Source organism: Kogia breviceps, chromosome 10 (assembly GCF_026419965.1).
Source record: "Kogia breviceps isolate mKogBre1 chromosome 10, mKogBre1 haplotype 1, whole genome shotgun sequence".
NCBI lineage: Eukaryota > Metazoa > Chordata > Mammalia > Artiodactyla > Physeteridae > Kogia > Kogia breviceps.
This window is the reverse complement of record NC_081319.1, coordinates 79,694,514-79,720,246: the sequence shown is the minus strand read 5'-3', so window position 1 is coordinate 79,720,246 and position 25,733 is coordinate 79,694,514. Positions and strand designations below refer to the sequence as shown.

At 41.4% G+C, this 25,733-nt stretch overlaps 1 protein-coding gene across 1 annotated transcript in view; it reads left to right on the top strand.

Annotated features, from left to right (window-relative positions):
• The window catches only part of TNFRSF21 (TNF receptor superfamily member 21), a 66,574-nt gene extending 41,400 nt beyond the window's left edge, over positions 1 to 25,174 (top strand). Inside the window, exons 5-6 of the mRNA XM_059076545.2 lie at positions 21,850 to 22,078; positions 23,731 to 25,174. Coding sequence (XP_058932528.1) covers positions 21,850 to 22,078; positions 23,731 to 23,960 — 459 coding nt within the window. The 3' untranslated portion in view covers positions 23,961 to 25,174. The remainder of the gene's footprint in view (positions 1 to 21,849; positions 22,079 to 23,730) is intronic.
• The last annotated feature ends 559 nt before the right edge of the window (positions 25,175 to 25,733 follow it).

Here is a 25,733-nt window from a genome sequence, read left to right as displayed (position 1 = left end):
TTCGTTTTGCATAACACATTTTGAACAAAAGCAAGAAGGAAGACTTTTTTCTATTCCCTTTCCCTTCCAGACGATATTTTCTGTGATGTGGTTTAAGAACGCTGTGTTTCACCCCTGAGTACCCCCAAGGATGCAGGTGGTACTGGTAGTATTTAGTAACAGGATTGATATTTCTCCTTGGGCTTGTCCAATCAGTGCCTCAGATGAAACGGAGGGGACCCCTGAGTGTGATTTATTTATAATCGTTGGTCCATGAGCCCTGGCTTTGGAGTCAGACAGCACTGGATAGGAATCCTGGCTCTGACACTTACTAGCTGGGTGACCAAGGGTACATTACTTCAGTTTTCTCTGCCTCTGTTCTCTCCCTTGTAAGCCAGGTTTATAGGGTTAATTAAGACTGGAAATAAAGTATATAAAATGCCTGACACATTGAAGGTGTTCTGTAAATTGTAGTTATGGTCATGATGTAACTCATTTTACTTAGCTTTTCCTTAATCATAAGGTGCTTCCCTGAAACACCATGAATTAAATACAAATTTGGCTGTTGAATCGTATTTCTTAGACTTCGATTGAAGTTTTGTAACGTGTTCCCAAAGGAAAAACGCTGCCCCTGAGACTTGATAAAACCCAATTAAAATTTAAAAGGCAATTCGGCCTGTGTTCTTTTCCAGTGGTCCAAACTCATTACCTAAAAGTGCAAGGGAGAGATTTTACCCCTGTCCACTCTAATCTACTATCATTCTGTAACCACATTTGTATATCAAGGGACTCAGTTTTATACATTTAAGAAGTCCAAGTGCCTTTATCTTTCTATACTAACAGTGTAGTGTTTCTTCATTATTGAAATAAACATTCATCAGGTGGATCTTTTATCTAAGTGACTAGATAAAAGTTCATCAGTGCTAACTGATTCTGAAGGTAGTCTTTAAAGCCCCTGGTGTATTTTTAACTTTTTTGAAATGTGGCATTTCAGAAAAAAAGATTTACTAATAGAGTCGGGGGTAAATATTCAAAGGCACACACCAGTGTCTTGTGACTTTCTGTGAAATGATCTCAATTAAGTATGGCTCACAACTAAAACAAGGCTTTGAGTAGCTGGATTTGGGGAAAGGAGAAGGGAGATGCTTGGCCCCCAACTGAGTAAAATGGCTGCAGTTCAAACAAAGGGACTCAAGAGGCAAAACGTTATTGTGCTTCCTTGGAGTGCTGGCTTTAAGGAAAGAACTGCTAGGGTGAGCAGTAGATTTGAAGAAGGATTTAGATACTTGAGAATAAGCCACTGGATCGCCTTGAGAATGCCTCCTAAAAAGAGAAAATGTAATTGATGCGCTGTTTCTCAAAAAAGAGAAAATGTAATTGATGTCGGTTCAATGGAATATTTAATAAGGTGGAAGGATGATCATGATGTATTGTTAAGGGTTCAAAAGAAGGTTTCTCTTTAGAAAAAACAAATATAAACATAGGAAAATGCATAAATGTTCATATAATTAAATCTAGGTGGTTGAATTAGAAGTCATTTTTTAAGATTATTTTCGATAATGAAAACATTACTTTTGTGGTTTAAAACTTTTTTTTAGATGACAGCTGAAAAGACCCACAAGGAAACATAGGTAGGGCTCTGTTTTACTGTGCTGAATTGAAAGGCGGAACCATCCTCCTTTTAATTGAGGAAGAGCAGACAGTGGTTTATGTGCCATCCATTCTTCCTTGGGAGGACTGGCTGAGGTTTGCTATGTTGGGTCATATTTGCCTAAAACTTACTTTACTTTCGGGTTCTGCAGATCTCTCTCCTCTCTCTGTGTACACTCAGCAATCACTTAGAATTTGGGCCTAGTCTTTAAGGTATTTCTTAATGGTGGTAATGATGGTGGTAGAGTATTGTCTATACCAAATGATGTTGGTATGTTTCTCTTATAGTTCCACTGATTTTCATCAGTGTTTATGGAGCACCTACTTTATTCCAGGCACTGTCCTAGGTGCTGGGAAAAGTGGGCCAAAGGTGCAGACTCCATGGAGGAGACTACATGTCAGGGAGAGTGATTATAGCAAAAATCACTGGGTCAATGAATAAGAAACCAAAACCCTGAGTCCCCAAGTGCCAAGCTCTTGTTCCTTTTAGTTTTTTCCTTCCTCTTATCTCCTCCATATACAAAAGATTCTAGTATCTATTTTTGGTTGTTTATTTTGTAAGAAACAGTGACATCAAGACATCTTGTAGCTTTCTTCTTGGTTCTAGTGTAGCCTGCATGTTAGGATGGAGGCTGAGAAGGCAGTATTAAGCTTCTTGTTCCATGTTTTAATCATGTCCACCATTGTCTGGCAGTGTTGTGGACCCAGCTCTTACTCTAATTTTAACAGCCAATGAGCATGGATTTCTGGCTGCCAGCTATTATTGATTGCAGTTTGTTCATAGTTTATCGCTGAGATTTGTGGAGTGAAACAAGAGAATCAAAACACAGGGGGCATAATTGAGACCTAGTTTCCATTTTCTAGTGGATCTGTATTCTGTGTGTACGGTGGTACTGCGGACAATTTGAGACTTTGCCCCAGGAGTTAATGGACTCATAATATGCAAAAATGACTCCGTGTGTGTGTTTAAAATGGTTAATGTTTTTTCCTATTCATGAGCCTGAGAACACCTATGTTATGTTCCACTCAAAGGATTAGCCCTGGTGTTCCTTTTTTAGTTACCTCTGTCAGGAACAGCTGGTCCATTATTAACCATGGTGGCCTGTTAGCCATTTTTGAGTTAAACATATCCAGAGTCTTACTTTAAAAAAAAATTTATGCATAACAAATTGTACAGTAAAATTTACTTTTTGGTGTACTGTTCTTTGCATTTTTTTTTAAACAAGTTTTTAGAGCAGGTTTAGGTTTAAAACAAAATTGAGAGGGAGGTTACAGAGTTTCCTGTATACTCCCTCCCCTCACAAATGCACAGGCTCACCCGTTATCAATCTCACTCACAAGAATAGTACAGTTTTACCAAGAGTGAACCTGCATTGACGCATCATAATTACCCGAAGTCCATAGTTTACCTTTAGGGTTCACTCTTGGTGTCGTATGTGTGCTATGGATTTGGACAAATGTATAATGACATATGTCCATCACTATACTATCATACAGAACACTTTTACTGCTCAAAAAATCCTCTCTGCTTTCCCTATTTCTCTCTTCCCCACTACCCACCTCTCTCCCACATCAACCACTAACCTTTTCCTTGTCTCTTACAAGTTTTGCCTTTTTCAGAATGTCATATAGTTGGAATCATAGAGTGTGTAGCCTTTTCAGGTTGGCTTTTTTCACTCAGTCATATGCATTTAAGCTTCCTCTGTGTCTGTTTATGACTTGAATGTTCATTTGTTTTAAGCGCCAAATAATATTCAGTTGTCTGGATTTATCACAGTTTATGTATTCATTCACTTGCCTGACTCTTTCCCTCTCTGAGGTATGAGCTGGGTTTTTCAGTTCGTTCTTCTTTCAAGTTCAACATCAAAACTGAACCCAGCCTTCCAGAATCATCTGAATTCTTTCCTTCCTGGTCATGAGCTTTTTGGGAGAAGCAGTAAAGCAGTGGGACAATAGTTTGGAAGTTACTGGGACTTTGCCGAAACTCTTTAAAAAACAAAACAAAACAAAAACCTAACACAGCCTTCCAAATTTTATGTTATCTCTTTTTTTCCATCCTTTTACTTTGATTCTTTTCTGTGGCTTTATTTCAAGAAAGTATTTTGTAATGAGCATACATTTAAGGCTTGAAAAAATCTATTCTGACAGTTTTTGTCATTTAACTAGAGAATTTCAGTGTGGTTACATTTTTAACGTAATTACCCGTGTATTTGGCCATCTTATTATTTGTTTTGTATTTGTCCTATCTGTTCTCTTCCCCCCTTTCCTTTCTTGTTCATAAAGCATTTTCTTATTATTCTACTTTTCCTCTTAACTTCTTAGTTACACATTTTTTCTTTACTTTTAATGGATACCCCAGAGGTTACAACACGCCTACTTAAATTATGAGCCATTTTATAAATTCCTACTACTTTTCAGACCACACAGCAGCCTTAAAAGACTTCAGTCCTATTTATCCTTCTCTTGTATTGTGTTTTTGTTGTCATACATTTTAACACTACACATTTCTTAAACCTCCCAAAAGCATAATTATTACAGTTTTACACAGTCACGATCCACATAGATTTACCTGCTTACTGATATTTTCTGTTGTTTTTCATTCCCTATCTCTGCCTGAGATCATTTTTCTTTGGCCTAAAGAATACTTAGTGTCGGTTTCCGGCAATAAACTCTGTTTTTCTTCATCTGGAAAATGCCCACTGACTAAAATAAATTGCATTATTTGCCCTTTGTTTTTGAAGGTGAGCTGGAAAATAGAACTTAAGCTTGATAGTTATTTTTCTTTCCGTACTTTCTTGCGTGGGTTTAAGATTCCCCTGCTAAATACATAGCAAAGGAGGGGATGTGATTTTATTTTTAAATCTACATTACATAACGAATTACGTGTGCAGTATTATACCAGGGACTTTGGGCAATGCAAAGACAAGGAGGACAGAGTCATTGCTGTCAGGGAAGCTTACCACTGAAGGGAAGAAACGTATACATATCAATGTTTAATCTAAGGGAGTAAACCCAGGGGGGAGGAGGGAATGGGTGGATGTACAGTTTATCAACATTACGGCTCCAAATCGGGATGTCAGTGTGGAGATGTGTGCCGGGTTAAATTCCTGTCCAGGCAGCATATCACACTGGGGACTCAATGGTCAATTACTTGACCTCTCTGCCTCAGTTTTTTCCTGAGAAAATGGGAGCACCCTTAGTGCTTGTCCTTTGAGCTGTGAAATTAGGTGAGTGTGACCCACAGAAAGCTCTTGGTGAACGTTTACCATGAATCCCTGCAGTTATTCCCAGGCTCTAGAGGCAAGAGAGGTGGAAGAATGTTCCTGAGGAGCTCCAACTCACATGATGGATCCTTTAAATCCTGAACGCCAAGGGTTACTCAGTGTCGGGTGGGAAGGGACAGCCAAGTTCAAGACTGCTTGACAGGTAGATGGTTGAGCACGAGGATTGCCATCTGCATTCAGTGCCCAGGAACTGGAAATTCTAGTAGTTGTAGATATTTATTCCTTACTGCCTGAGTGAGCGTTCGTAGGCTGGCAGGGATGTTTTCTCTAGTGAAGAAACGAAGGTGACAGTGTGTGTGTAGACAAGTCTGCTCTCAAGGGCTGTCAGAAAAAGGACATGAAGTTGAGCCACTGGATTTCTAGGTTTCCTTCCTTTCTTTTTTTTTGAGGGGGGGGCGTACTTTGTATATTCAAATAGGCTTACCCAGTGCTGTCATTTTCTTTTCTTTTTCCCCCTCACCTTGGACTTGTTTTTTCCTCTCTAGGAAACCTTGGGCAAATGATTTTTCTGACTCAGAGTTTTTTATTTAGAATGGGAATTCAGGTGCTTTTCAGAATTAAATCAGATAATGGCTTGTTGAACTGTGGGATGTAAAAAAAAATGAGGTAATGAAAATGATGCTTACTGGCTAGGTTCGGAAGTTGTGGTGATTTGAATTTTCCAGCATTCCTTTGTAGTTTCATTTTGAGAAAGGGAGGCAAAAGGAATTTCAGGTACATTTAAAATGATAAACAACAAGGTCCTACTGTATAGCACAGGGAACTATATTCAATATCCTGTAATAAGCCATAATGGAAAAGAATATGAGAAAGAATATATCTATGTATAACTGAATCACTTTGCTGTACACCAGAAACTAACACAACATTGTAAATCAACTACACTTCCATAAAAAGAAATGATCGTATTAAAAACAACCACAATCATTTAAAATAATATAAAGTGTTACTTTAGCTTCCTGCTTTGACCAGAGATTCATAAATGAAAAGAGTTGGTGTTGATCAGGCAGGGGGTTTGGGTAGCTCATCCCCCATGCCCTCCTTCCATAGGATTAGCTAGATTAAAACTACACTGTAATGTACCAACCAGTGGCTCTGAAGCCAGTATTGTGGTTAACTTCTATGTAGTAGAATGATTCTTTGCTAGAGATCCTTAATCCTTTCCAGAAACCACATAGGAAACCTACATCCCAGGGACAGAGTTTTTCTCTTTCTCTCTCTTTCTCCCTCTCTCTCTCAACTATAGTGGACTCTGTGTTGGAGATTGAGTGGTTTTGCTCTGTATAATCAACAGGGAGAGTCTACCAGTGAGGTGAGCCCTGGCCATTCTATTTGCGAGGACGGTACCACTGCTTTTGCTGCAAAGGGAACTATGTGATTTTTTTTTTTTTTTTTTTTTTTGCTTACCAGCTGCAGGATGCAGCTGTCTTTATCTACAGTGTGACTGAGACCAGCTCTTTTCAGAAATTTAATATAGCGAGGGTGAGTGGAGGCAAATACCAGCTGTACCTTTAGCTGTTGACTTTTTGGCTTTTCAGATCTGTCTTTAACTTGCCAGTTGATCATCTCTTAGAAAACAGGGATTATTGTCCTCAAGCCTTAAGATGTTAACTAAACTCACGTGTGTCGAGCCCCTGACTTCTGCTGTGTGACCGCTGCGTGGAAGGTCCTTTCAGGTCAAGTTACTTAATTTGCAGGGTGTGACTGTGGGCGCTGGGGAACTTGTGAGGTGGTGAGAAGGGGACATTGTAAAGGCATTGCTGACACACAGTAGGCCCAAGTACATTGAGTGATGCTTGTGTTTCAGGTGGTCATTATGTACAAAGGAGCCATGTCTATGAATAAACCTTTAGACTTTTTTTTTTTTTTTTTTGCGGTATGCGGGCCTCTCACTGCTGTGGCCTCTCCCGTTGCGGAGCACAGGCTCCGGACACACAGGCTCAGCGGCCATGGCTCACGGGCTCAGTCGCTCCGCGGCATGTGGGATCCTCCCGGACCGGGGCACGAACCCGTGTCTCCCGCATCGGCAGGCGGATTCTCAACCACTGCGCCACCAGGGAAGCCCAAACCTTTAGACTTTTAATGACATTTCAGGCCATTCTACTTGTTATCCTACTCCAAGATTTCATTCAGTTAGTCAACAATCTTTTGTCGAGCACCAGCTGTGTTCCTGGTACTATGTAAAGAAGAAAGGTGTGTGCCTTTCAATAGCTCACTCACTGAGATGGAGACGTGTGCAAATAATGACAATTCAGTGAGATAAGCAAATGTATAATAGAAGTGCGCACGAGGAATTGTAAGATAGCATCGGAAGGCAGGGGTATGCGACCCACCAAAATATACCTAGAAAATAAGAACAGATATATATATATTTCCTTTTTTTTTTTTTTTTGGACACAATGTGTGGCATGCAGGATCTTAGTTCCCTGACCAGGGATTGAACCTGGGCCCACAGCAGTGAAAGCACTGAGTCCTAACAGCTGGACCGTCAGGGAATTCCTTACTTCTTGAAGCATCTGGTAAGATAGAGTGTACATAGTAGAGGTAATGATTGTAGATGTCCAGTCCTGCACTTGACATCTACTAGGGGGGCTCAGTGAATCTTAGCTACTGTTTTCCATGTTGGAATTTGAATTCTACACTCTCCTTTTTTGACTCAAGAGCAATACCACTCTACTTTCTGTAAAAGGAGATTAAGGAGAAAGGGGACCAGTGTTTGCTGAGGATCTATTGTGTCCCAAACACTGTCTTGGGTGCTTTGCATCTGCTTTTATCTAGCAAGCTTCATGGCCCTGTGAGGTATAGGTCAGTATTAGAATTAAGATATATTTCTGTATTTCGTTGAATGCCATGGCAACCATGTATGTACCGTTATTATAGGTACCACTAAGAAAGCAATAAAAACATGGCTAATTATAGTTGTTAGATACATCCCTATTTCAGAGATGTTAAAATGTGGAAAGAAATATCCACCATAGAATTAATGAAATATAGTAGTTGAGCTTGGGCTTCCCTGGTGGCGCAGTGGTTGAGAATCCGCCTGCCGATGCGGGAGACACGGGTTCGTGCCCTGGTCCGGGAAGATCCCACATGCCGCGGAGCGGCTGGGCCCGTGAGCCGTGGCCGCTGAGCCTGTGCGTCCGGAGCCTGTGCTCCGCAACGGGAGAGGCCCCAGCAGTGAGAGGCCCGCGTACTGCAAAAAAAAAAAAAAAAAAAAAGTAGTTGAGCTTGAAGAGTACAGGTTATAGGGGGAAAAGTCTGGGAAACAGATTCTTGGGATCTTGGGACTGATATACCCTCCCTCCCCAAAACACACAGACTTACACATGCTTTTTGTTTTTTTAGTAGCCTTTAAAGATGAGATAGTTTAACACAAGCAATTTATTTAGCATTCGTTAATGGAGCACCCATTTTGTTTCAAGCCCTGTACCAGGCACCGGATACACTAAATGAAAACACACACTATATACGTTGGAGTACTACCCAGCCATAAAAAAGAACAAATTTTTGCCATTTGCAGCAGCATGGATAGACTTGGAGGGTATTATGCTTAGTGAAATAAGTTAGACAGAGAAAGACAAATACTGTATGTTATCACTTATATGTGGAATCTAAAAAATACAACAAACTAGTGAATATAACAAAAAAGAAGCAACTCACAGATATAGAGAACAAACTAGTCGTTACCCACATGAAAGGATGCTTAACATCACTAATCATTAGAGAAATGCAAATCAAAACTACAGTGAGGTATCACCTCACACCAGTCAGAATGGCCATCATCAAAAAATCTACGAACAGTAAATGCTGGAGAGGGTGTGGAGAAAAGGGAACCCTCTTGCACTGCTGGTGGGAATGTAAATTGATACAGCCACTGTGGAGAACAGTATGGAGGTTCCTTAAAAAACGAAAAATAGAACTACCATATGAGCCAGCGATCCCACTACTGGGCATATACCCTGAGAAAACCATAATTCAAAAAGAATCATGTACCACAATGTACATTGCAGCTCTATTTACAATAGCCAAGATGTGGAAGAAACATAAGTGTCCATCTACAGATGAATGTAAAAGAAGATGTGGCACATATATACAATGGAATGTTACTCAGCCATAAAAAGAAATGAAATTGAGTTATTTGTGGTGAGGTGGATGGACCTAGAGACTGTCATACAGAGTGAAGTAAGTCAGAAAGAGAAAAACAAATATCATATGCTAACATATATGGAATCTAAAAAAAAAAAAAAAAAACGGTTCTGAAGAACCTAGGGGCAAGACAGGAATAAAGACTCAGACATAGAGAATGGACTTGAGGACACGGGGAGGGGGAAGGGTAAGCTGGGACAAAGTGAGAGAGTGGCATGGACATATATACACTACCAAATATAAAACAGATAGCTAGTGGGAAGCAGCCGCATAGCACAGGGAGATCAGCTCTGTGCTTTGTGACCTCCTAGAGGGGTGGGATAGGGATGGTGGGAGGGAGACGCAAGAGGGAGGGGATATGGGGATATACGTATATGGTAGCTGATTCACTTTGTTATACAGTAGAAACTAACACAATATTGTAAAGCAATTATACTACAATAAAGATGTTAAAAAAAACCAAACAACTAGTCGTTACCAATGGGGGGGCAATATAAGGGTGAGAAATGGAAGGTACAAACTATTGAGTGTAAGATAGGCTCAAGGATGCGTTGTACAATATGGGGAATATAGCCAATATTTTGTAATAACAGTAAATGAAAAGCAACCTTTCAAAAAAAGGGAAAAAAAAAAAGAAAACATACACACACATCCCCCAAAACACAAAAACAAGGAATCATCCCTCAAGATGCTGGCAGTTTTATAGGAGGGATGTGTATGTGAGCCAAACTTTAGAATACATTCTGTGAGACGGCCTCAGAGAGGACTTGCAGTGGGCTTTTCTTTTTTTCCTGACACACAGTGTCTCAACATTCAGAAAAGTCTGCGTGTGTCAGTTGATGACATTTTCTACCCCTTTAATCCACACCCTCATTGGCTTTCTCAAAATGTGCATTGGAGGGAAATCAGAATCAATATTGTGAAAAGAAGCTTATTTTCTCAATCAATTACCAGTGCTGGATATCATATTTTCTGTTTATTTTAAAGCCAAAACTTATATTCAGATGAAGCTTAATACCTTTCAGTTTTGGCCTAGCTTCTCCACCCTATGTTTGTGAGACTGTCTGTTCATCTGTTATAACCCAAGTTCCAAAAGTACGTACACTTACTGATAAGGAATTGTATCTCAGTCAGCAGTAGGTTTTATGGTACACTAGTTAATTTCAATGTTTTAATCGCTTATTCCTCACCAGTTCCTTAGGAGAGACAGCTGTCTCTACTGAATTCCTCATTAATTTTTTTTTTTTTTTTTACAGAAGGAACTTTGATTTATCCACGGTTGGGCTGAGTCAGGGGGCAGGCTGCAATGACCAACCATTAAATTGGCTTAAGGAAAAAAGTACTAGGGAAAAAGATGGAGGAAATTTTTTATTTTTATAATCACAACAATAAGTAAGGCTCTTCTGAGAATGATATAAAACACAGAAGCCATACAAGAAAGATTCAACTACTTAACAATATATATACAAGCCAGAAAACACCATATGTAAATCAAAGACAAAATAATAACTGGGAAAGTTGTTTGCAATATAGGGTTAATTTCCTTTAATAATGAAGAGCTTTTGCAAATTAATTAAGAAACCAACCATCCAAAAACAAAATGGGCAGTCTGTGAACAAGACAGTGCACAGAAAAGAAATACTGAAGGTTCTTAAAGGTATACAGATTTTTGTTGTTGTTGTTACCTTGCTCAAATAAGAAAAATTCAAATTGAAACCTACACTGAGATACAACTTTAACCTTTTAGACTGGCAAAGAGGGAAAGGTATGACACCATTCTTGTACTGTGAAGGGAATAAGGAAAGAGGAACAGCATCCATTGCCAATGGGTGTGTACATCAGCCCTGCCCCTTCAGAGAGCTATCTGGCATCATCTACCTAAGGACGTGTCCATTGACCACGGACATTCCACTCTTAGGAATACGTCCTCCATATACTCTTTTTTAAAAATATAATTTATTTATTTTTATTTTTGGCTGTGTTGGGTCTTCGTTGCCACGCGCGGGCTCTTCTCTAGTTGCAGCGAGCGGTGGCTATTCTTCGTTGCGGTGCGCGGGCTTCTCATTGCGGTGGCTTCTCTTGTTGTGGAGCACGGGCTCTAGGCATGCGGGCTCAGTAGTTGAGGCTCACAGGCTCTAGAGCCCACGTTCAGTAGTTGTGGCACACAGGCTTAGTTGCTTCGTGGCATGTGGGATCTTCCCGGACCAGGGATCGAACCCGTGTCCCCTGCATTGGCAGGTGGATTCTTAACCACTGGGCCACCAGGGAAGCCCTACATATATTCTTTTTAAAAAAATTTTATTTTATTGAAGTATAGCTGATTTACAATGTTGTGTTAATTTCTACTGTACAGCAAAGTAATTCAATTATACATATATATATATACACACACATTATTTTTCATATTCTTTTCCATTATGGTTTATCACAGGATATTGAATACAGTTCTCTGTGCTATACAGTAGAACCTTGTTGTTTATCCATTCTCTATATAATAGCTTGCATCTGCTAATCCCAAACTCCCAATCCATCCCTTCCTGACCCCATCCTACATATTTCCTTATATACATCCCACATATGTGAAGAATGATGCAAGTATAAATTGTATCCCTCATTAATAACAAAAGAGTGGAAGCAACACAAATGCCCTTCAATAGAAAACTGGTTATGTAAGCTATGGAACATCTACACAGTGTAACAGTATGCACTTATCAAAAACAGTGAGTCAGCTCTTTATGTGCTAACCTCAAGAAGCATTTTTAAACAAAAACGGGCAAGGTACAGGACAGTGTATATGTATACCTTGCCACATATTGTAAAAAAAAATTGTAAAAAATGAAAGGTCTGGAGTGGGGTGGAGAATATATGTACCTACCGATAGGTGTAAGTATAGACAATGTCTGAAAGAATACACGGGGAATTGGTAACAGTTAACACTGTGGGGTGGGTTACGGAGAAGCTAAAGTCAGGGTTTAGTGAGGGGGAAGTATTTTCAGGGTCCCCTTTTGTACCTGTGGCTTTGTGTACCACATATAGTCTAATTCTAATGACATGAATTCAATTAATGATTTTATTAAACAATACTAATTTAATCAAATTTGGGACGTTCAGAAAACTTGAGTCACAAAGATCAGCTTGAGCCTTCTTATTTGAAGGTCATGCGTTTCCTATGAAATTATTTTCTATACTCCACACTTTTTTTTTTTTTTTTTTTTTTGCGGTACGCGGGCCTCTCCCATTGCGGAGCACAGGCTCCGGACGCGCCGGCTCATTGGCCATGGCTCACGGGCCTAGCTGCTCCGTGGCATGTGGGATCTTCCTGGACTGGGGCACGAACCTGTATCCCCTGCATCAACAGGCAGACTCTCAACCACTGCGCCACCAGGGAAGCCCTATCCTCCACACTTTTTAAAAAAAAAAACATTCTAAAGGCTTTATTTAGCACCAGGTAGACTATTTCATTATAACAGTTGTTAACTTCAAGACAGCCATTAAAATAACTTACTGGCAGCTACTGAAGGCCCCTTGGAGCAGTATCTCAGTCTGGGGTTGGGTGGATAATACTGTAAGATCAATGTACCCCAAATAAAGGGTCAAAGCTGCTGTACAGTAAGTGTCTGTACATAGCTTAAGTACCCAGGTGGCTTGCAAACTTGAAATGCACAAGACCTCCTTTTATATAGTTGGATACTTCTGTCTTGTCTTAAGGCAAGCTTACGATTCATGCATCTTTTTTCATGATTAGAATTGTCCAAAGGCTTTTTTTGTGGGAAAGGCTTTCTAATAGGTCTCATTGAGTGAAGTTTACGAAAACCCAAGGCGTTTCCAACAGCACAATCTCCTCCTATAATGAAGGGGCCCCCTGACTTACTCTCCTCACTTCCTTTTTTTGAGAAAACTAGTCAGTGAGTCAGCTCAGGGCTGCAACATTACGGTTGATGTCAGCAGCCTGGACTGCTTGGCAGACACATGTGCCAGCAGCTGGTGACCACGCCCTCCTCTCCTCCCTCCGGAGCCAGCTGGTTCTTACCAGTTTTGGCAGCTTTGCACAGCACTGCTTGTGGCTTCCTGTGGCTGCCCCCTCGCCCAACCGTGCACCTAGTTCTCCTAAGTTCTCTTGCTAGGCAAGGATTGGCCACCAACCACACCTGGGCTTAAACGTGGGTCGATTTGGAATGAACTGTTAGACATGATCAGAATTAGCAGATGACATGTATACACAAGACTCTGACAACTGCCTTGACTGGGGCTTGAGATACTTAAAGGAGAAACCAGCCATGGCCAGCTCGCCTGGGCTAATGTTAAAATGGAATCTTAAGTAAGGTTGCAGTTGAAACAACATTCTTTAATTATCCCGTGCTTGGACAGATGTAGGGGGCATGCAGGGTGTCTTTCAAAATAATTCCCTAGTGGTTTGGGCAGTTTTTGGTCATGTGAACCCTGTGAGCTTCCTGAGGGAGGGTGACTTTGTTCTGCAGGTGCTGCTGTTGGCTTGCAGCTTACCTGGGCAGTGCATAGCTCAGCTCTGTTGCCTCTGTGGTCTAGCGCAGGGGTTCCCAGGGAAGCCGAACAGGGCATCTTGGCATTGTACTCCTGTTCCTGCTTCCATCCCGTGACCTGCAGTGAACCCAGGGAGATCTAGACAGCATAACGCTGCAGTGTCCACTTGCCAGCTGATGATTTACGTTCAAGTGTTAGCACTGCTCCCTACTTATGCAATGGAAGCCCCTCTGTGCTTCCCTTTCCTGTGCTCTGGGCTCGCCGGAGAAGAAAGAAGGAAGGTCAACAAAAGACTAAATAATCAGAAGCCTAGGAAAAGTTTGGGGAATTTCTGCCTTCAGGTTATTTGGCCCTTAGCCCTTCTTTTTACTTATTTATTGTCCTAACTTTAAAAAATAAGACTTAGGAAACAAAGAAAAGTTAAAACACAGTACAACAAACACCCAGAACCTACCACCTAGATTCAACAATTGTATTTTGACATCTTTGCTTTATCTATATATGTGTGCATCTATTTCTAGTCCATTTTCCTCTTTCTGAGATTTCCCTCCAAATTTCTTATAACTGATAACCCTTCTTTTAAAGGTTTAGGAATCAGCGTCTTCTCAATTTCCTCTTAATTCTTTTCTTTTTGTTTGCAAAACATTTTGCTGAGTAAATTTGGGTTATTCTTCTTAAGACCCCTTTCTCTGGGTTGGATTGAACAAGAATTCACCCTCGGAAGAATAATTAAAGTCTGTCCCCTATCAGCTGGAACTTTAAAGAAACCTACCTATTTTCCCCCTTTTCTGTTGGAGGCGGTGTATTTGTTTTATTTTTTTTTTAGGGAGAAATCATCGTATACAGGTATTCTTTAGTATCTGAACTTAGGAATTGAATAGATTCAGGTACATGTTTCGTGATGGGGCTGGTAACCGTCATTATGTGAACCCTCATGTAGATCTGAAGTCCTGGAACCACATAGCTTTGGATGACAAAGTGTTTCCTATGATCCGAATTCCTGTTCTCTCAAGGTAGGAACCACATAGATTCAGATATCAGGAGACGTTTGTGTAGCAAGAGGAAAGTGCTCATTTGTATCAGGGCCCAGTCTTACATACCTACCTGGACCTATGGGAGGTCATGAAATCTAATTTGATCTTGATTACATGGGCAGCTGGGAGAATGGGGGAAACAAGCTTCAGATAATATCATCAGCCTTAAATAGTTGTAGTCATGTCTTTATTTGTGACTAATTCCTTTGAGATAAACCTTTAGTGGAAATTGAATTTGTGTATTTGTAAATAGTCACTGTTCTGCTGGGATCGGAAATATTTTCTAATAGAAAACAGTTATTGGCCACAGTTGAAGTGTCTGGTTATTTACATAGTCTGTCATCTTTATCTATTTTTTTAAATTTTAATATCTTTATTGGAGTATAATTGCTTTACAGTGTTGTGTTAGTTTCTGCTGTACAACAAAGTGAATCAGCTATATGCATACATATATCCCCATATCCCCTCCCTCTTGCATCTCCCTCCCTCCCACCCTATCCCACCACCTAGGTGGTCACAAAGCACCGAGCTGATCTCCCTGTGCTATGCGGCTGCTTCCCGCTAGCTATCTGTTTTATATTTGGTAGTGTATATATGTCAGTGCTACCTTCTCACTTTGTCCCAGCTTCCTCTTCCCCCCACCCGTGTCCTCAAGTCCAGTCTCTACATCTGCGTCTTTATTCCTGTCCTGCCACTAGGTTCATCAGTACTGTTTTTTTAGATTCCATGCATGTGAATTAGCATACAGTATTTATTTTTCTCTTTCTGACTTACTTCACTGTGTATGACAGACTCTAGGTCCATCTACCTCATTACAAATATCTCAATTTTGTTCCATTTTATGGCTGAGTAATATTCCATTGTATATATGTGCCACATCTTCTTTATCCATTCGTCTGTCAATGGACATTTAGGTTGCTTCCATGTCCTGGCTTTTGTAAACAGTGCTGCAGTGAACACTGTGATACATGAGTCTTTCTGAATTATGGCTTTCTCAGGGTATATGCCCAGTAGTGGGATTGCTGGGTCGTTCTATAGTAGTTCTATTTTTCGTTTTTAAAGGAACCTCCATACTGTTCTCCATAGTGGCTGTATCAATTTACATTCCCACCAACAGTGCAAGAGGGTTCCCTTTTCTCCACATCTTCTCCAGCATTTATTGTTTGTAGATTTATTGATGATGGCCATTCTGACCGGTGTGAGGTGATACCTCATTGTGGTTTTGATTTGCATTTCTCTTAATAATTAGTGATGTTGAGCATCTTTTTTTTTTTTTTTTTTTTTTGCGGTACGCGGTCCTCTCACTGTTGTGGCCTCTCCCATTGCGGAGCACAGTCTCCGGACGCACAGTCTCAGGGGCCTAGCCGCTCCGCAGCATGTGGGATCTTTCCAGACCGGGGCACGAACCCGTGTCCCCTGCATCGGCAGGCAGACTCTCAACCACTGCGCCAGCAGGGAAGCCCAGCAAATGGGTTTTTGAAAACCATCATTGAAGTGACAGAAGTTTTCACAAGTGTAGCATAAGAATTCTTCCTTCTTTCTAAGTGTTGGATGAGGTCTGGAGGGAAAGTTCAGTAAGAAGGTGATTTTTAATTGTAAGGAGCTTTCTTCTTGAGTCTATCAGACATATCTGGCTACAGAGGGGAGAGAAAAGGGTCTTGTGGAATCTGATTGGGTGATGCCAGGAACCAAGGAGTTAAGTTGAACCATTTTAGCAGATTGGCAAGGGGCATCAGGGCTGGGTAATTAAGGCTTCATTTCAGGGGATCACTGATGCATCAAAGTTGTTAATTAGTTTTATGAAAGCAAATTGTGCAACCACAGGGAGATTGTAATTAGGTAGTAATTGAAAATAACTCAGAGGTAAACGTTAGTTGAGGAACCAGTGGAAGTAACTTGGAAGGAGAAAGGGAGTTGAGGTCTGTAGGTGGGGAGGGGGGAGAATGAAAGAGCCATAATGAGACAAACAATAAGACAATTTGAAGAGAGATGACCTAGAGTAACCTTTTTCTTTTAGAAATGAGGAAACAGATATGAAAAGGGGTGCGGTTTTTCTAAGACCACACAGCTAGTTAGTGGTAGATTTCCTTTCTTCCTTTGCCATGATGTTCCAGGATTGTCACGATTTTGATTTCTAGGAGTTGACTATGAAGATCATGAAACATGCTGAAAAGAAGGCTTCTGGGGCTGGAGTCTTCCACCCCTTCCTGTTTGCAGAGTATCCTCAGGAATGCTGCTCCATCATAGGAGAGAAGCAAAGTAGTCTCAAACTCTTGTTTCACTTATATACCACCCCCGCCATGACAATGGCTTCAGCATCCATGGCGCCACCATCCCCAGGGCTGGAGAAACATTTCAGCCTTCCACAGTGTGTCATCCTCAGAAAGGCCAGTCAACAGGGAAGTGCGTTTTGTTTGATGTTAAAAGAGGAGAGTTATTTTATTTTATTTTTTATTTTATATTGGAGTATAGTTGATTTATGATGTTGTGTTAGTTTCAGGTATACAGCAAAGTCATTCAGTTATACATATACATACATCCATTGTTTTTCAGATTCTTTTCCCATATAGTTTATTACAGAATATTGAGTAGAGTTTCCTGTGCTATATGGTAGGTCCTTGTTGATTATTTATTTTATCTATAGTAGTGTATATTTGTTAAGAGGAGAGGGGTTTGTTGTTTTTTTTTTTGCGGTATGCGGGCGTCTCACTGTTGTGGCCTCTCCCGTTGCGGAGCGCAGGCTCAGCGGCCGTGGCTCACGGGCCCGGCCGCTCCGCGGCATGTGGGATCTTCCCGGACCGGGGCACGAACCCACGTCCCCTGCATTGGCAAGTTGGCTCTCAACCACTGCGCCACCAGGGAAGCCCCTGGAGGAGAGTTATTTCTGAGGTTCAGTTTCAGGTTGTGATTTGATTGCGCACCCAAAGCGGGCGTGTCAGTTTGGGGAGCTGTTGAGGGAGGAGTGGACAGTTGCAAGGACACAGCTGGAAATGGCTCTTTCCATTGCAGCCCAGGACAAGTTACATCATTGTTCTCACCGATACTGCTCAAACCTCTGCAGCTCAGAGGCATTCGAGCCCACGAATTTTAATCAATAGCTTGTTTACCTAATCCGTTTAGATGGTTCCTCCTACTCAGTGGTTCTGGGAATTCGAAAGGAAAATAGTCTGGTCAGCAATGGAGTTTTAGGTATGACTCAGCTGTCCAATAAGGTGAACCACTTATCTCTCTTTTCTTATCAGTTTAGACCAATAAATACCGTATCTGGAAGGACAAAGTGTATTTGTATGGAAACTAATCAGGAGGACATTTGGGGCTCATTTGGCCAAAATAAATTTCATGGTCTTGAAGTTCATACAATAGATTCCTCCTGATTTGGGTTACTTGGGGAGCACTCCCCTCACGATCCCTGCCTTCTCCCCCTTTTTCGTCTGTCTTACTGTCTCACCCTGATTTCTCAAATGAGTGTTCTAAGTTAGTACGGTTACAACATGGCTATAGAGCAAAAAGAGCTCTACTTTTCAAGTTTCTCCAAAGGGACTTAAAATATCTGGTGGATCCATTGCCTTCACTGGCCAAGTTTTCCCAGAGGCCTTTCTTTTAAGTCTTGATATTTGCTTCACCACAATAAGTTGGGAGGAGTGTTGTCCTTTTGTGCCTGTGAATGCTTAAAAAAAGTAAAGAGAGGAGCTCAGCCAAGTAGATGATTTTCCAACAGTCCTGTTCCTTGGCTACCAATATAAATAAGAGCTGTTGTAGCCACATTTTCCAGTTAACAGAGGGAAAATATACTTATCAGTGGTGACCGCTTTTAAAAATAACATTTATTGTTTTTCTAATTATAAAAGTTAATATGGCCCTGTAGAGAATTTGGGAAGCTTAAAGGAGAAAAAGAAATAAATTAATTTACTCAGGATCTCTTTTGTGACTATTTTGATAAGTTTATGTTCAAATCTTTTCCAAGAGGATACCACCCGCTTCTGTGGACATCTAGCTTTCTTGTTTAGAGCATTTATCTTCTTTTTTAGTATCTGAATCTTATAAGTGCTCTTTATTTGCTATAAACTCAATACTGAACAGTGAACTTTCTGAACTAAGAAAATAAAGAATTAATTTATTCCACACATTCTGAGGCTTCAATTTCTTATTAGAGAAGTCACAGGTAACACAATGCTTGAGTTGCAGTATTGCAAAACAATTTTTTTTTTTTTTTTTTTTTTTTTTTTTGCGGTACACGGGCCTCTCACTGTTGTGGCCTCTCCCATTGTGGAGCACAGGCTCCGGACGCGGAGGCCCAGAGGCCATGGCTCACGGGCCCAGCCGCTCCGTGGCATATGGGATCTCCCAGACCGGGGCACGAACCCCTATCCCCTGCATCTGCAGGCGGACTCTCAACCACTGTGCCACCAGGGAAGCCCATGCAAAACAATTTTGATGGATATTGTCAACAGTAAGGTAAAGGGAGGAAAGAAGTAAGTTTCTATGGGCAAATTTTTTTTTTCCTGCTAGGAAAAAAATGCAAGTAACTTTAGAAAAATCTGGAATGCAACCAGCTACTGTGTATCCTGTACATAGTGACAGATATCTATATTTGGTAGAGGAATAGATTTTCTAGAAAGATGCTTGTCAGATGGTCTTTGGCTTTAGCTGTGGTTGTAAGCACCATTGTGGAGATGCTAAAACCATTCCTAGCGGCATTTTCCCATTCACTTGACTCACTGTTAACGATTGGACAGCATCAGTTCAGCATTCTGCCTTCCAAATTATGTTAGAAGTCATGTACTTAATTTCCACTGATAATATCCTTTGGCAAAATTGGGGGGAATATTAAATATTGAAAGTTTTGAACTGAGTTCAGGAAATCGGTGGGTGGATTTCTTAGGCTGTTGGCATGTGATTTGTGGGCAGGAATTTCCTTTTTTAAGCAAGAACAGTGCAGTATATTGACTGGCCGGGTCATCCAGTGTACTGTCCCTGAGAACCAGAGCGTAGACAAGTGTTCTTTGTCTAATCGAGTGAATAAAAAACATGTTTTGGCATGAATGGCCATGTGCATTTTCAGGGAGGAGGGGCACGTGCATGCCAGGGCCTTAATGAATTCAAATCTTAAAAGCGTATCCATAAAAACTTGTGTGTGGATCAGAAGGGGGCTGGTGGGAATGCGTGATACCCAAGCCTTAAGATTGCACTGGAAGCAGAAGCAGGATGTGGGTGGTTGTACAGGGGAAAAATGCTGTTGGAACATTAGATTTGCCATGTCAGAGGCCTTCAGAATCTGCACAGTTGCAAGAATTTCTCAGGCCGTAAAGCTTGTAAAAGAGGCAGTTGTGCTTTGCTTTGTGCGTTTTACAACTGGTGAACGTCATCCTTTGAAACAAGGGGCAACGGTCTTCCTGATTGAGGAACTTGAAAATGTTTCTCTTGACAAGTGGGAGTCGAGTCATGAGGTGTCTAATGAGCGGTGATTAACAGCTCCGGGAAGAGCGCACATCACTGTCTGCCCCCTGCCCCCTGTCATCTGGCCACCTGGCTCCCGGATTTCCCTCTGTGCCAGAAGAACCAATAAAAATATAAGTCAACCGACTAGGAGATGCCACCAGTGTCTGCCAGATTTCTAGGGTATGGTGTCAAATGACAGGGGCAACTGGAGAGGTCCAGCTGGCCTGAGTTGAGCACTGACTTTCTCCCGGGGTCTGTGTGCCCTCTCTGGGCTGTAGTCATTTCACCTACAAAATGGGGGTGATACCACTTATCACTTACGCTCATCTCCACTGTGCTTTCTTGTTATCTTCTCTCTGATCCCTGCCCTGGAATGCGAGCTTCACGGTCTACCTTAAATCCTGAAGAGCCTATCCACTGGCTCCAGCGGGGTGGTTCTCCCTCTCTCCTTCCAGCCGCTTTTGCTCTGGTGTTCTCCTGTTCTCATTTTTTTCGAGCAGTTTTATTTACTTCCTGAGCTAGTTTGAAATGGGAATCAGGAAATGGAGGGTTTAGTTTTAGTTCTGCCACTTCCTGGCTGGGTGCCCTAAAGACAGTCACTTACCTTCTCTGGGCCTGCTTCCTTACTTGTAAAGAGAGGGTGTATTTGTTTGCAAGGGCCGCCATAATAAACTACCACAGACTGGGAAGCTTAAACATCAGAAGTGTATTTTCTCACAATTCTGGAGACTAGAAGTTTGAGATAGAGGTGTGTCAGCAGGGTTGATTCTCCTGGGCGTGTCGACGATGGCCATCTTCTCCCTGTGTCTTCAACGTGGCTTCCCCTCTGTGTGTCTGTGTCCTAATCTATTCTTATAAGGATATCAGTCATATTGGATGAGGGCCCAGGTGTACCTTAATTACATCTTTAAAGGCCCTATCTCCAAATATAGTCATGTTCTGAGGTACAAGGAGTTATGAGTTCAACATATGAATTTTGGGGGCACATAATTCATCCTGAAACAGAGGGGAATATGCTGGATAATATCTAAGACCATTTCCAGCAGTATGAAATTATATATTTTTTGAGATCTTCCTCCTCACTTTCTTGCCCAGTTTCACTCCTGTGAGGTAACAGCTTGGTGCATATGCTTCCTCATTTTTAATGTCCATACATATCCTCATGTGAGTTTTGAAGGGTGTGTGTGTGTCTGTGTGTCTGTGTGTGTGTGTATCTAGCAATAATATAAGTTACGGACTGTCAAAATGGGAGAATTTATCCACAAAATACTAAATGGAACCAAAAAAGCATCCAAGAAGGGCTTTTAATTTCATTTTTTTCTATAATTGTTTTAATTTAAAAATTATTTCTATCTTTATTTTTTTTTTAAGAATTGAAGTATAGTTGATTTAGAATTTTGTGTTAGTTTCTGATGTACAGCAAAGTGATGCAGTTATCCACATATATGTATATTCTTTTTCAGATGTTTTCCATTTAGTTTCTATAATTTTTTTTTTTTTTGGCTTCATTGGGTCTTCGTTGCTGCGCCCGGGCTTTCTCTAGTTGAGATGAGCCGGGGCTACTCTTTGTTGCGGTGCACGGGCTTCTCATTGCGGTGGCTTCTCTTGTTGCGGAGCACACGCTCTAGGCGCGTGGGCTTCAGTAGTTGTGGCGCACGGGCTTAGTTGTTCTGGGGCATGTGGGATCTTCCTGGACCAGGGCTCGAACCCTTGTCCCCTGCATTGGCAGGCGGATTCTTAACCACTGCGCCACCAGGGAAGTCCCAGTTACTATGATTTTTGAAGTATACAATTCAAAATTTTGTTTCTTTCCACAGCTGGAAACTGACAAGCTGGCTCTCCCGAGGAGCCCCAGCCCACTTAGCACGAGCCCGGTCGCCAGCCCCAACCCGAAACCTGAGAATTCCACGCTCCTGACGGTGGAGCCCTCCCCGCTGGATAAGAACAAGGGCTTCTTCGTGGACGAGTCCGAGCCCCTCCTTCGCTGTGACTCCACGTCCAGCGGCTCCTCGGCGCTGAGCAGGACCGGATCCTTTATAACCAAAGGTACGGATGGCTCGGGCCCACATTCATTCTTCAGCCTCCCCTCAAAGAGCCCATGGCATCTCTTCCTCCATCAGGTCCCCATTCCAGTAGGGGCTGGGACATCTAAATGACCTGCCGTGGACTCCGAGGTGAGGCTGGCCTGCGAGAAACGACGTCATTAGCCAGTCGGGACCTGCCTAGAAAATCTTTATAGCCCCAACTGTCTGGCTGGGAGCCTGCGTCCAGGAGTATCGGTCACCCTTGATCCTCATGATGCTATCGAGTGTGTGTTTCGGGGAAGGTCTGATAACGTGTAGTCTGGCTGGTTTCTTTTGTGTGTGTGTGCAAATTATTTACTAGGCTTGCAGAATCCAGGGATTTAAAGTATAACTTATCTTGAGAGTCTGGAGTAGAGGTTTTAGTGAGTCAAATTAAAATTCGCTCTGTTAAGCCTGGTTGCAAATAACAATGTTTAAACATCGTGGGTTGGTACTTTTGGTAGATAATTTGCCGCTCGAATTAAAATTCACTCTGTTAAGCTTGGTTGCAAATAAAAATGTTTTAAACATTGTGGGTTGGTACTTTCGGTAAATAATTTGCCACTTGCAGTTTTGAATAGCACGGTAGGGGATTAGCATGTACGCTATACTGATGACAGGTTTTTGTTAGAAATTTCCTAGTTTGGGTAACACCGGTTATATTTTACTGAAAGGGTTATATTTTATGTTGTTTTTTATATCTTTATAAAATAATTCTATTTTACATATTTATATTTTATACTTTATATATTCATCTATCTCTATACTTAACATAAAGATTTATATTTTAGTTTATAATTTATGTTACATATTATATTTTAGAGAATACATTTTATAAATGGTAATAGAAGTTATAGTTCTTCACTCCATTGTAAGATATGACCCAAGAAGCAATATGTTCTTATTCATGTGCTTTTGCTCTTGGCAGTTTAATTTTAAAATATGACAATGTAATTAGGAAGTCAGATAAGCTGATTATTGACTTGGGATGTTTGAGGGGAAAGGCTGGGCTCATATCTTTGCTTACTAACATGTTACAGATGGGGAAAGTAGTGAAGTTTTTTGTTTTTGTTTTTTTTTAAGTTTCTTTAAATATTTCAGCATTCTCCTGAGTTTTAGGAGAATTTCGGAGACATCATTTGAGTCTAGGCAAATGTCATGTGCCATCAACAATGTATTCAAGCAGATAAGCAGATCCTTGTCTGATCTCTGTTAGGCACATCTTGTTTTTGTTACCTTACGTGCAACATCGGTTAAAAACCACTGTGGTGGGGCTTCCCTGGTGGCGCAGTGGTTGAGAATCCGCCTGCCGATGCAGGGGTCACAGGTTCGTGCCCCGGTCCGGGAAGATCCCACATGCCGTGGAGCGGCTGGGCCCGTGAGCCATGGCCACTGAGCCTGCACGTCCAGAGCCTGTGCTCCACAATGGGAGAGGCCACGACAGTGAGAGGCCCGCATACCACAAAAAAAAAAAAAAACCACTGTGGTGTTTAAAAATGTGCCTGAGCTTCACTTCCTCACCTTGCAGGGTGGGATGGGGACAGCCTGGGGAGAGGGTCGCTGTCACCTTAGCTCTTTCCTCCATCCCCCTTTACAGTCCCGTTACAGCTGTCCCCTCTCCTCTCCTCCCTGCAGAAAAGAAGGACACAGTGCTACGACAGGTGCGCCTGGACCCCTGCGACTTGCAGCCTATTTTTGATGACATGCTCCACATCCTGAATCCCGAGGAGCTGCGGGTGATTGAAGAGATTCCGCAGGCCGAGGACAAGCTGGACCGGCTGTTTGAGATCATTGGAGTCAAGAGCCAGGAAGCCAGCCAGACCCTCCTGGACTCTGTTTATAGCCATCTTCCCGACCTGTTGTAGAACACGAGGAATACTGCACTCTGGAAATTACTCAATTTAGTGGCAGGGTGGCGTTTTTATTCTTTTTTTTTTTTTTTTAATTTTTGTTTTTTGGGGTGTGCGTGTGTGTGTGTGTGTGTGTGTGTGTGTGTGTTTAACAGAGTATATGGCCAGTGTTTTGAGTTCATTCTTTCTTTCTTTTTAACAACCCTCCTGGGAAGTTAGCATATAAGCCTTTCAACTGTTTCAGAATATCCACCACTGAAGTTTTTTTAGGTTCCATATTTTCTCTGTTTTACCTTTGTATGTATTCTCAAAATTGTTCTGTGCACTTTAAATTCACTTAATGTATCACAAATACAGTGTGGCTTTTCCCACACACTGGATTATGAGGCTCTTAACTTCTTAAAAGTGTCATAGCATCTTGTGAATTCTATAAGCTGTGTTCACGTCTCAACATTCACATCTGCTTTATTATTATTATTATTATTACTATTTTATTATTTGCCATTTATGAATTTTCTTAAGGGTTCAAGAAACATAAGACCCCATTGAGTTACTGTAATGCATTTAGATCTTGAGGTATCTTTTTAACATGCCTTGTTGGATAGTTCATATTTATGGCTGAAACTTGACCACACTGTGGCTGATTGTATGGTTTTCACCTGGACACCGTGTTGAATGCTTGATTACTTGTGTTCCCCTTACGCTAATCTGCTCTGGGCTGGAGACATGAAATCCTCACAAGCCATCATGACTTGCTATTTGAGTGGCTTGACAACTGGGCCACCAAGGAACTTGAACTTCAACTTTTAGAGATTGAGCTGTTCTAGAACACATTGCTGCACTTTGGAAAGTCACAATTGAAGTGCTGATGACAAATGGCACCTTTTCCAAAGGGAATTTGTCCAGCTTTGCTTTACAAGATGTCTTGTTTTTTATACACACATAGTCGATAGGTCCGGTCTGCCCTCAAGGCCTTGGTCTTGGTGGGTTTCCTTCATTCAATCACTTTAGTTAAGAATGGCTGCAGCTGTAAGAACTCTTGTCTGATATATTTGCAACTCTGCTCCCATTTATAAACGTGCTCTTTGATGCTTAGTTGCTGAATTCTAATGCAAAGGTGGTGTGGACTCCCTTTGTGTGGGTGGGGTTTGTGGGTAGTGGTGAGGGACTGATATCAGAAAACTGCCTTCAAGTGTACTAATTTATTAATAAATATTAGGTGTTTGTTACTTGAGTAGTTGAGTATATTTTAATCCTTGCCTTGTTCGTGTGCTCATGTTATAACTCTTTGATTATTCTCTTGGAAAAGTGTATTCTAAAAACCTGAGCGTTTCTAATCTGTGAATCATGCACATTCGCGAAGGTTTGTGTTTGGAAAAGTACCTAGAGACTCATAGAGAAGGACTTCCAAGCATTGAGGATGAACAAGCATTTCCTTAGTTTATTGGGGGTAAATCTGAGGCTCCTGCTTTTGAGATTGTCTCTGCTTTAAGAAATGAGGATTTGGAGGTGGAGAGGTATAAATGCTGACTAGGCTTTGGATTATATTCTTCTTAACTCATTTCCGTCTTGGAAATTAATACTCAGGGGCAGGTCTATATAAGTTCATGGGCCCGTCTACACAAGTTCATAGGCTTCTATATGAAACCTTATTGCCCCTGATTAACTTCAGGGGGCTTTCTTGGCAGTATGGCAGAGTAACATCTTATGTTGGTGGGATATATTACATTATATTTTATCGATTGTTATATTTTATATTTCATTGCTTATCTCCCTTAGCTTGGGAAC